This window comes from Lingula anatina, chromosome 8, assembly GCF_051362555.1.
Source record: "Lingula anatina isolate TDL-2025a chromosome 8, LinAna3.0, whole genome shotgun sequence".
Taxonomy (NCBI): domain Eukaryota; kingdom Metazoa; phylum Brachiopoda; class Lingulata; order Lingulida; family Lingulidae; genus Lingula; species Lingula anatina.
The window spans coordinates 16,626,322-16,639,023 of NC_141774.1; the positions used below are offsets into that span (position 1 = coordinate 16,626,322).

The 12,702-nt window shown below is 36.1% G+C and overlaps 2 protein-coding genes across 5 annotated transcripts in view; one reads left to right on the forward strand and one right to left on the reverse strand.

Annotated features, from left to right (window-relative positions):
* LOC106172061 (DENN domain-containing protein 3-like) overlaps positions 1-12,702 on the forward strand; it is a 34,246-nt gene that overhangs the window by 2,446 nt on the left and 19,098 nt on the right. For 2 of the 4 annotated variants that reach the window (XM_086994476.1, XM_086994478.1), the window contains exons 1-7: positions 4,818-5,201; positions 8,008-8,107; positions 8,681-8,874; positions 9,575-9,592; positions 11,593-11,735; positions 12,064-12,197; positions 12,542-12,696. In XM_086994476.1, the coding sequence (XP_086850602.1) occupies positions 8,024-8,107; positions 8,681-8,874; positions 9,575-9,592; positions 11,593-11,735; positions 12,064-12,197; positions 12,542-12,696 (728 nt within the window). In that variant the 5' untranslated portion in view covers positions 4,818-5,201; positions 8,008-8,023. Of the gene's footprint in view, positions 1-4,817; positions 5,202-8,007; positions 8,108-8,680; positions 8,875-9,574; positions 9,593-11,592; positions 11,736-12,063; positions 12,198-12,541; positions 12,697-12,702 lie in introns of those variants that run through there. The other 2 variants (XM_086994477.1, XM_086994479.1) reach the window with 2 other exon arrangements.
* LOC106172066 (uncharacterized) lies at positions 1,929-4,619 on the reverse strand. The gene is made up of 4 exons (XM_013552656.3): positions 4,477-4,619; positions 3,516-4,267; positions 3,064-3,216; positions 1,929-2,637 (listed from the first exon to the last, which is right to left on the reverse strand). The coding sequence occupies exons 1-4, from the start codon at positions 4,601-4,603 to the stop codon at positions 2,242-2,244; spliced, it is 1,428 nt and encodes a 475-aa protein (XP_013408110.2). The 5' UTR covers positions 4,604-4,619; the 3' UTR covers positions 1,929-2,241.

A 12,702-nucleotide genomic window follows, 5' to 3' on the forward strand; every position in this document is an offset into this window, starting at 1 on the left:
ACTTTCATCGGTATTACCTGTTTTGCATAATTTAAATTTGATGTTGACTTTGCAGTTAAGCGTAATATATTATTGCATCAGAATTGACAGCATCCTATTTTGTGCATTATTACTTTGTGCTTTTCTTAAGATGTGACTTATGGGCCTGAAAGACCTTTGAGAGGGTCAGTCTGTAAATTTCCCTTGGGTATCACTAAGCTAAGTTCAGAGTTATAAAGTCATTTGCCTAATTAATAGGTTATTAAATGAGATTACATAAAGCACAGTTGTTGATATTTCCCTGTAAACTCCCAAAGATTAAGCCAGTCTGCTAGATTAATAATAAGGAAGCAGTGATAATTATGCAGGTAAATTTTGCAATATCTCCGGGTCCACTCCTGTTATTGACCATGTTACCTGTTGTGCATGATTAAAATTCAGTGTTGACTGACAGTGCTATTATAAGCATTATTTATTATTGCATCAAAATTGACAAAATGACCTATTTTGCATTTTTATTTTCTGTTTTTTGTCTGTACATTTGACAGCTTTGTTGCCTTGTTGTATATAATTGTTATTTCTTCAGATTTAATTCTTAGGCATGTTAACAGTCTCATTATGGAACTAATAAGATATGTAAAAGTGTTGTTTTGACATTTTCTGCTTCTTAACAATATTGTTGATTATATAAAAAAGACGGTAAACCTGTTATAATATTGTGCATTGTGTAATAAAGTATCATAAATGGAAAGGAACTCATCATTGCAGTTTGTCAGATTTAATCATTCACTATGTTCAGCATCTGCAAGTGGAGCAAATTGGACATTGAAAATTGTTCTATTGATATTTTTCCTATGTCAACAATTTTCCTAGTTGAACATTTAAAAATGACAGTTTATTGATCATTTTGTTTTAAAAAAGGTGTTGAAAATGGAAAGAAAATCATTTCAGTACAGTTATCTCTTGTTTACATTTTGGCATTTTGAAAGTGTGACTCTGAACTTCCATGGCCTTGAAGACCTTCCCAAATCACATTTTCTGAATATTCATGATACTTTTATTTTTTTATAAAAAATTTGATGGTCATTATGCTGTTAAGTATTATGTTTTATTGCATGAAAGTTGAAGAAAACCTATTTTGGACACTGCTGCCAGGATAGCGATTAAGGGAAAACCATGTTACTTACGATACTGAAACTTACTGAAAAGTTTCATAAGACAGAAGTGCAGCTTGTGTTTGTAAACCAGTGTGATTGTTTTCTGTTTTGGAGGCAATGCAGGTTTATAGAGTGCTATACTGGCATTTTCAAGTTGTGACTTATCACTCCCATCTGCCAGGAGCCCTGTACTCTTACTTTGTAACATTTTCTGTATTTTGTTAAGTTACAAGAATGATTCTTAGGATTGACATACAGCCAAAAAAAAAAAAAAATATATATATATATATATAGATATATATATATATAGATATATATATATAGATATAGATAGATATAGATATATATATATATAGATAGATAGATAGATAGATATTTTTTTTAATGAGTTTAAGCAATTTTTTTTTGTGTGTAATTTTCACTGTACCTCATTCTGGCATTTCCAAAGTTTAACTCTTATCAGCCTGACACCTTAGGGACTATTTCCAGACCCTATCACGCTAACTGTGGATCGATCTATCTCCATGGGAATTCTCGCTAAATTGCAATCAATGTAAGTGGCTTAGTTGTCTGTCACGCCTACTGAAACTGGCATGCCAGAATCCTAAGACTCTCAAACTGAAAGCAATTTAGTGAGAAACCCCTTGGAGTTGGATTGATCCTGTTAGATTGATCTAGGTATGGGAACTTAGTCTAATGCTTGATACACATTTTACTTTCATCCTAATCCAATGTTATGCAGAATAAGAATTTGATGTTGGCTATGCAGTTACAGTAAGCATAATACATTAGTTCATCAGAATTGACAGTATCCTATTTCCTGCGTTTTTATTTTCTGGTTTTTGTCTGTACATTTGACAGCTTTGCTGCCTTGTTTTAAGATAAAGGATAATCCAAGTTATGCAGTCTACTGTATTTTCAAAAATATCCATGGAGAAGAGCTAAAACTTGTCAATTCCTTTCTCTACACTCTAACCTGCAAGCTGATATTCGATGCTATAACTATTAGTCATATAACTGTTAATATCTCTGCATGAGAAACAACTGAAGGCAAGAAAAGGTACCAACTGAAAGTTTGTGTAAATGTCTCTTTCATCAAGACTTATCAATCCTCTTGAAAATTGATAGCTCTTTTCACAGTACTATTTTTAACTGCTTTAGTCCTTTTGCCACTGTCCTGTATTGCTGAGTGCTGCTCTCTAGTGGCAGGTACCCTCAGCTGGACGTGATCACCTTTCCCATGATGCAACACTCTTGACAGTGCCCTTATTACATCTGGCGTGCATCGCGAAGGCTCAATTTTCAGAAATAGTGGAAGAGAGATGCGATAACTGCACAGCATAATGGTGACGATCAATAGAAACAGGATGAGAACCAGCATCACTACGGGCTGCCATTGGACTGGAATCTCAGTGAGCAGAAGACGAAAGCATCGCCCCAGACCACTGCAGAGGATCTCCAGGGGTTTTGTTATACACTTGGTGAAAGCAGATGACAGGACCTGTAATGAACAGTATAGTAACAATGTGTTCATTTTGACAAAAGAGAGATATTCAAATGGGAGGGGGGGGGGGAGGGGGTTAAATGTCTCTGATTCATAAAGAGGGCTAAAATAAACAAGTAAGGGCCTAAATATTAAAGGAGGATATATAAGTTGGTAACTCCTAGCAATCTGCTGCCTGCACTCATGAACAGCATCTTTCTTTGAAAAGTGCAAAAGTTGTCTCCATTTATATCAAAATTGCCTATTAAAAAAGAAGGGCTTAGTCAGGATTTTGAAATAGGAGTCAACAACCATATCCATACTAAGACAGGTCATTTAGATTCCATCTGCATTAAAAAGTGAAATGTGGAGTCTACAAGACAGCTGCCTGGCTAATGCCTTTTTGTGAGGGCATAAATAAACTAGGAGGGCGTAAATACTCACCACAGCAGGTGTCACCTCCCAGAGAGGGTCCACCATGACAGCATAATGGTATTTAGCACATGGACTGTGATCCCAGGAGAAAGCCCAGTGGAACCATGCCTTCAGGGAAGGGAGAAGACCTAGAGACTCCGGGAGACATTCCTTGGGAGTGCCCTGGAATGAAAAAAAAAAATGATAATAATAAAAAGAAATCTCTGTAGTAGGGTATCAATTTTATAAGAGGAATGGAAAATGAATAAGGGAAATATATATATATATATATATATATATATATATATATATATATATATATATATATGATTTCAGGATTATGCCAAAATAATACAAGTAACAAAGTTGCAATACGCTAACTGATTTCTGGGAGAATAGGCCTTTCAGTAAACAAAAGAAGTCAACATTCAGTCATCTAGCTGCAAAAGGCCTATACGTATATTGAGCTCATATATACTTACTGCATACAAGATGGCAGCCTTATTTGCCACCTCCTGCTGGTACATTCTGATGAACTCCCAAGGAATACTAATCACCGTAGCAACCAGCAATATGTACAACACACACTGTCTCCAACTCAAGTTTACTGTGGTCTCTCCAGTCAGGATCTCTCTTAGTACAAGAGGTGTAGATTCCTCACTGGGTATTAAATCGCCATTTAATTTCTTATTTCGTGTTCTGGTGTCTGTTCTCTTTGCATTCACCTCCCTGTCTCTGCTCTCTCCACTGGCTTCCAGAATATTTCCAGTTATTAAAAATCTCCTGTCACAGAATTTCCATAGCAAAATCACAAATAGTAAAATGCCTATGAGAAACATGAAAGTTTGGAAAAGATAAAAATAGCTGAGGATGGTAGAGTTGGTAGTAATTAGCAACCAGGTGCCTTCTGTAAATTGTCTTGTTTTGTTCATAGTCAACATCCATGTTTCTTCTGTGACATGTTTTGTTCTGTTCATAGATGATATAAAATGTGTTGTTAAATAATCTGTTGCATTTGTCATTGATTCAAACATTGATAAAGAAGAGGCTGCCAAAATATTTTTGACAGTTGTCGTTGTTTGTGTCAGAGAGGACGTGAGCTGATTCCATGGAGTCCAGGATGATTCAGATGGTTCAACCTTTGGCTGGAATACCACACTGTATAAGCTTTGGAATGTTTGGAACCAAACGCCGTATACTTGAACTTCTTCGGGAATTTGCTGTGGACCTAATCCTGAAAAGTTTGTGCAAAATTACACCAAATTAAGATACGATGGCTTGTCGGGTTTCATTCAATTCTTTTTTGTAAGTAAAATTAGTAAAGTCATTAACAGAATAACTCTAAGTAAAACCGAAGTGAACATTCCAGCCCTCTTGAAACTAGCGAAACAAAAAGTTAAATTTCTTTGATCAAAATCAGTTAGAATCGTTATCTACTCTCACCTAATTTTTTGATCAATAAAGCACATAAAACACACAGAAGTGCAGAGATAAAACAAATATTTCTTGCTATAATTGGAAAATTGTATGATGATTTAAGACTTCTCTTGTTCAAACTGCGCGCCGCCATTTTACTATTACTATAGCAAGCCAGAAATATCAAAGACGAAAATACGTTATAACTTTTCTTGCCTTAGACGATAAAACATCTTTAACTTTCTCATGTAGGAATTATTTTGATTGATTACAATTCTTGTTAGAGTAATTAAGTAACTTTATACCAATAAGTTGTAGATTTATTGACTATCTATTCTTTGCAAAACATTATCAGTGCACGCGCGTAAATATAAGGAAGTAACTCGTGAATTTCACGGGGAACTTTTGATGAGCAACAGCTATATCAAGATAGTCTTCCAAGAAAACATAACAATTGACAATACAAAGGTGAATTCGCTTTGTCGACATGAATGTGCAAAAGACTGAGATTACAATTGAAAAAGGTAGTGTGGATTCTTTTTGACCGCAGTATCACAAGATCCAAGTCAGCTGATTTGAAACTACCCGAGTCGATATATCGACTTTAAAAAAAACTTTACTGTTGCAAGACTTTGCACGGTACTTTAAAATGTAAGTGTGAATCTCCCTGCTTGGAAAGGAGAACTTCGAAGCCAAAAGTTCTAAAGTTGCCCTTGGAAAATATTCACAAATCCTGGACAATCTCTGTACATGTAAGTACTAGCGGTTGTATCTTTTTTTGTAAGAACTTGATTTACGTAAAAACGAAAGTATATTTAAGACAAAATAGTGAATGAAAAGTAACATTTATCTGAAATCGGCCATTCATATTTCTTTTCATAAATTTCTGGGAAGAAGTATAAGCATGTTTAAGAAAAAATAAGAGAGTGTAGTGCCAAATGCAGGGTAGAACCGGCCGGATAGCTCAGGTGGTAGAGCACTCGCCCTGTTGGGGGCGTCTCGATAGTCCGAATGTTCATTGGTCCAAGGTTCATTGGTCCGAAGGCTTTTTAATCAAGGGTTCATTGGTCCGAAGGTTCTGTAGTGAACATTCGGACCAATGAACCTTCGGACTATTGAACCTTCGGACTAAATTGCTACAGCCCCGCCCTGTTAGCGAGAGGTCCTGGGTTCGATCCCTGGTCTGGCAGGTGGTTTTTCTACACTTTCCCAAAAAGATGCTACAATGGTGGCAGTGGTTGTGCAAGATAGGGCTCCCGCCTTTCTGCATTTGGGGGGAGGAGTGTAGTGCCAGATGCAGGGTAGGACCGGCCGGATAGCTCAGGTGGTAGAGCACTCGCCCTGTGAGCGAGAGGTCCCGGTTTCGATCCCTGTTCTGGCAGGTGGTTTTTCTCCCCACCTACTAGTAAAGAGGCGCTGCAAGATAATCGACTAGAAAAAATGCAGGAACCTACATGTACATGTACAGTACCAGTACTGTAGGTGAAATTTAGATTCACAAAGACATTCTTTTCAACTAAAACTTAAAGGGTGTTTCTTTCACCTGGCCCTTGAAGCCTCCACCTTGCATCAGTTTTTGGTAGTATACATGCTATAGGTAGTTACTGCAGGTAAAGCCTTACTGGCATTCCACCCTGCATTTCAATCTCTCAAGGCTGTAAATATCCACTTCCTGACAAAAGTGTGTCCTATGTCACACCTTGTAGTGTAATATAATTCCCATTTTAAGTCCTTTTGTTTTGGTTCATGCACCAGTATGATAACGTCTTAGTCTTTTTATTCCATCTACTGTATAAAACAACAACTACCACATACAAACATCATTAGTTAGTCATCAAGAGTTTGTAATACAGGCCGGTGGAATGAGGCCTAACCTGTGTAGTATATAAGGTTGAAAACTGAGGCAACTGCCCCTCCCCCCTTCAATCCTGTTATCATTGTCCTCACAGAAACTCTACTGGCATTATGGCTTCTTGACATCACTATATATAAGACCCCAGTGTTTCCCCTGCACTTAAATGAGCGAGGCGCCCGCCTCGCTGAAATTTGCAAGCGCCTCGCTGAAATTTGTCAAAAGCACCGCCTCGTTGGGCTGAATGGAACGACAAAGTATATTTTCACTCATGCTAACTGCAAATTATATTTATTTCTAAGCAAATATGGCATTTTCTGTTTACATACGTAATCCCATGCTTCTGAGCACTTGATTTAGCAGTAACGGAAATACGCATGCGCGTATGCCTAAAAATAACAAGCAGTTACGATCTCCCTGTAAGTGCCTCGTTTTCGCAGTTCTGTGAAGTATGAGAGACGCAGCGAAACGAGGCAACTGTTCTTGACACCATTTAATCACGTGTCAAGAATACACTTTCTCTGTCACTTCATGTTCCGAAATTCAGACTGCCTGTTGTTTGTTTTTATAGTTTACGAATATTCACTGATAAAAAAGGAGCAAATAAAGTGGCCTTCGTTGTTTTTATAAACTTGGAGAAGATTTTCTATTGATTTACGGGTAACTTTTGTGAAAGCAGTAGCGTTGTAAAACTGGGTCACGTCAGTATTTCGCGTGGAAACCTATGCATTGAATATGAATTCCCATGACCGAATAGAACCATATAAATGAATAAACGAAGAACTAAAATTGATGATAAGTGTGATTTTCATCTCTTTAATTCCGAAGAATTCATTTAACGGTGTTTGAAGTTGTTGATTATAAATTACATCTCAAACTACGTAGGCCTATAACTAGTAGCGGGAGTCGCTTTGCGCTGAACGACAATTAAGGGAGAGAACTTTTTGAAGCAGTTTATATTAGGATGAAGCGCTCCCACACGCAAAGTCAATTGACCAGTTACTTTCAGAAATGTGAAAACGGTAAGAACAACATATTTTATCAACTTTTTGGTCAATTTGAAAATAATTCAATGTAGTAAGCCCTTTTTCTTGTAAGTATTAACTTTTTTTTTGAAAGTACTAACTTTTTTTTCTTGAAAGAGTATGTTCTATAAACTGAAAAGAACTAAACTGAGTGAATGCATACTGGAAAATAAATTTTGTCCAAACCTTTGTTATGTCATTACTGAATTTACTCCTCAAAACATCTAAAACAAGACAATTCAGTGCCACATAAAATGTAAAAAAAATCAGTTCTAAATACCCTAAAATGCACCAAATTGCATCTCGATTAAAAAAATTTTCCGGGGGGGCATGCCCCCGGACCCCCCTAGTATTGCTGGGATCGCGGATTGCCTACCACCTCGCAGAGCTTGAAAGCCAGGGGAAACACTGAGACCCCATTCCCAGATCCAACTAGATCGACCTAACTCCCTGGGGGTTCACACTAAATATCTGTCAGCTGAGCGGGCACAAAAGTTAATTACCCCCTTACAGCTTGTAGTAGGCAGGACGGACATTTAAGCCGGATTATCTGACAGCAATCTAGTGAGACTCCTCACGGGGATAGATCAATCTAAAATCTATGGGAATGCACCCTTAAAGTTGGGTTTATTGCCTGATATCCTCTATTAACATGGTCATGCAGACAACATTTACTTTCAGAGACTAGTCTGGCATCATGGCTTCTAGACTCCACAATAGTCTGATAGACCTGCTGGTGATGGTGGGACTGGACCAAGAGACTGGACTTAAACCTAATGTGGTATGTAGACTTCAAATGAATCTTTGATTAAATGTACTCTGAGGTGGTTTATGACCACGTAGACCTGTAGATTCAATTACTGACCCATTACTGACCCATGGGTCAATGGTGTGTAATGCCAGTATGAAACAAGATCTGTATTATTATTATTATTATTATTATTATTATTATTATTATTAATCATTTATTAATTATTTATGCAAGTAGGGAGGCTAAATTACTCTTTAACTCTTGCATAGTGGACTGCAAATGTTTACGGATATGCTGGTGAAATATTTTTACTTATCTAATTTAATTATAGTAAAATTGTAGATATTTTCTATAAAAGTGCCAGTCATGAGTCAGTCAGGTGACCATCACTCTTTGATGATGGGCTGAAATGTCATGGCTTATTGGTAGAAGAAATAGTCTCTTAAAAACATTTTTACCAAGGTACAGTAAGGTCTTTAAAGATGAGTGATGCAGAAAGTGATATGCAGAGGAATGTTGATGACTTTAACAAACAGTTCTTACCTGATAGTATTTTATTAATAAATTTCTTCGTAATTATTATAATTTTTATCATAATTTCAGACGGACAGCAGTGCCAACGACCCACTTTTCCTCAGCAACTACGAGCCTCAGGTGCTAGCCTCCATATCAGCGCAATGTGCCATGTTCCCTCAGTCGTTCCCGAACCAGGATGAGGCTTATCCTCCCACTGATGCTGTAGACAACAGGACAGTGCTGACCCCTATCAGTGAACAGGAGGATGCACATTTCAGAGCGTATGTAATGTTCAGCTTGTTTTTCATCTAGCTAAAATCTGCTGTGACAGCACACATGGTGTATTTTCCATTGTTAAATAGAGAAATTTTAAATTAAAAAAACTCTACAATACATACATTTGTTACCTAAGTGTTGGTGTTAAATTTGAAGTCCTCACTTGTTTTTCAGAAATTTTGTTACAAATTGAAATGCCTCACAGTGTGTTTCAAAAAAATTTATAACAAATTAGTGGGCTAAAATAAATTCTAATGTCAGCAAAATTTGAAAATTATTTTCTTTAGCATTAGAGTAATTTGCACACAATAATTTATCCACGTCATTCAGGCATCTGTTAAGTTGAGTCCAGATTTAAGCAGAATTTTTTCTTAATGTTCCAGTAAGCACGCAAGGCGTAGAGGTGCCATGCAACACTGGTACTCCATGTTTTCATTGAAATTTATCCATTTAAAATCCATTCAACCCATAGATACTTCATATTGATTTCCTCGTCATACTTTGAAAAAATTTTAAATGCAAAACCATCCTGTCCTTTGGCTTCATAAACCACCTTAATTTGAATTTTTTTCACTTCTCACTATAAAAAGGTCATGAATCCAAACCAACTTGTCCTTCAGCTTCAAAAATGACATTTATTTAATTTGAAGAAAAACCAGTACCAGCTTTCAACTATAACTCCATTATATTTCTCTTAAAATGTAGATGTGATCGAAGGAAAAGGTAAAATTTGTCTCTTTTGTTCACTTCTATCTTCACCAGTAACAGTTAGTGAGTTATGTTGAAATAATTGTTGACCACAACACCATACCCATCTTGAACCAAAAACCATTTAATTAATTAATTAATTGATTAATTTTTTGTATGTGTTTTAGTCAGTGTTTTTCCTCCTTATTCTACATTCCTGTGTACCCATATAATATCGTGTATACTATACTAGTTTGTTTCCTAGAGATATGTACTAACAGAAATCCATTCACCCTTCAACAATTAACAACAATATGAATAAGAGAAATTTTTAAAATATGGTAATTTGACAATGAAAAAGGTTCATCAGTTTGGTATTGTTTAATGGTAGCTAATGCCCTTTAAAATTTGCCACAATCTACTATTTTATGAAACTCCTAGATATGTTTCAATGTCAATGTGACACCTCTGCATTCGTCAATGACTACATTAGTTTTATTTAGACTGGGTTAACATACCTAGATCTGTTAGGATTGATCCATATCTGAGGGGTTTCTTGCTAAATTGGTTTCAGCATAAGGGCTTAGATATCTTGCATGCCTACTGAAGCTGTTAACTCATAATTCCTTACCCCTTAGCAGCTAGCATGACAGACATCTAAGCGGTTAATCACAATTTAGCAAGAATCCTTTTGGAGATAGACAAATCCACAACTGACATAGAAATGAATTTTGTGAAAAAAGATGATTTACTGGTAACAACAATTACTTGACATTTGAATAATGTAGTTATAATACTACTGACCTACTTTCTCATATGACTCTGCAGAGAGGATTGGGGGTATGTTATACCTGCATGAAGTTAACTCATCATTATTTTTTTTCTTTCTTTTCTGCACTGATGTTAGAGTTAACAGATTTTTCTACAAGAAATCCATTAGTCTGATATTAAATCCGTGATATTTTGTTGTTTGCATACAGTTATATCACAGTCAGTGCAAACATTCTTTTTTTTTATATTTTTTGTGTAATTTTCAGTCCACATTGTCAGTCTTCCTCAGAATAGGACTGCCTGACAACAGTGTCTGTGATGTGAACAAACAACAAAATATGGGTTTATAAACTTGTTTGGTTCTACATTGTTCTGAAATAAATTCTTCAGTTTGCAGTGTGATTATTCAAGGAATTCTCTAATTAACAGTATTTTGCTGATTTGATTATGTTCTTGCATGTGGGTTTTCATAGATTTCCCTGATTTTAGGAGAATTTTTTGACTCTGTCACATCTCAGATTAAGTGTGGATTTCACTGACAGAAAATATTCACCCCTTTGTGTGGTTGTGTTTTGTTAATTTTCACTGCATGGCCCTGGATGTTTAAATACAATATTTAGTTAATGAAATTGAAGAATGATGAGTTTGATCAGAATTTAAGTGTTTTTGTCCAAAGAATTGTCAACTTAATGCTTTTAATTGTAGCAAGAATACACTGCACAGAGATATCTGGTCAGGTTTTTTGAATTTTTTATTATTTTAAACTTTGAAAAAGCATGCTATTATCCTGTTCACACTAGTATCAATTTTTTTCCAAATGCTAATAACAAATTATTTAGCTAATCCAAATACAAATGGTTGTTAATTTCCATAATTTTATGTTTCTGTAAAGAAAAAAGATATTGTAAGTGAACTCATACATTATCGATAAGTGTTTTGCTTGGTTCATCTTTTATGTTGACAATTTTTTTAATCAAATATTTTTAATGTCAGCAAATCTGAAACTATTAATATTTTAACTTGTTCATCATTTGGGACACACACAAAATGTGACATTTTATTTATATGTGTCATTTGGCACATGAAGTACGCAGTTGTTTGCACTTATGAGATGAGACACACATTAATGGTTTAAGTGCAGTATGGACATTACAGTTTCATTCTCACAAGATGTCTTGATTAATCAGTTAAGTTGGACATTTTGCTGGACATTGCCAAGCAATTAAATTAAATTAGTAAACATTGTTGTTATTTGTTTATTACAGGATAGCCAAAAGCCTTCCGCGCCGTGTGACCCTGGGCACCATTGCAGGTGGTCGTAAGATGCTGCGCATGCTCAGTACGTCTGGTGGAGAGCTGCCAATATCTGCGGAGGTTATACAGTCTCTGACAGCCTTCTGTTTTCCAGGTTAGTGTGTATTGGTTGTGACATTGTGTTAGGTGTGAAACTTTGCTAATGGGTAATTGTGATCACTGGATGAAGGATTTTATGTAGGTCAAGCTTCTTTTAAAAAGGTGACTTTTTTTTTTATGAAAAATAGGCCAGTTAAGAAACCTCAAATTTGATTTAGATCAGACTTTTTCTGGACAAAAAGCGATTCATTGAACAGACCCCCATGCCTATAGCTTCACAGTGCATAAAATTGTACCTCTTTGTCAACCTCTTTGTCAAAGAAAAATGTAAGGTTTTATTTTAATATACCGTGTCATCACCTTATTGCACAAATGTATTTCAGATGGCATGAAGGTCTACCGCCACAGCACGCCTACCCACATCCATTTCCTGGTGCTGACGGACATCACTGGAGAGCGCTCCTATGCTGCATGTGCGACGTACACCAGACCCTTCATGTGCAAGAGTTGTAGAGTGGTAAGTGGGTCAAATGTGAACGGTTGTTGTCCTTGAGAGGGGAATATTATAGAGTATTATGTAATGTTTAACATACTGTTTATTGTTACAACTTAGTTGTTTGTGCTTCAATTATATAAGTTGACAAGATATTAGCAAGATTGTGTTAGGTGTGACAAGTAGTTGAGTGTGTTAGTTGCAACATTAAGTCTGTTAGGTGTAAAAGGTTGTTGAGTTGTCTGTTAGGTATAATAATTATGAATAGAAACAAACTTGTGTGTATGAATCAAGATATTGAGCACTAAGGCAGATTATTAGTTTTTAAGTCTTGATGATATTGATGTAAAGTACAATGCATTTTACAGGAGGAAGGAGACGATCACTATTATGATGCCATTCCTGAAGACTTCATTGAAGATGGCTCTGCACACAAGATGGGCCAGAGAGTCTACATTCCATGTTGTCTGACTTTAATATCCAAATATCCCTACTTCACTGTAATGAAGGAGTGCTTGTCATGGTAAAG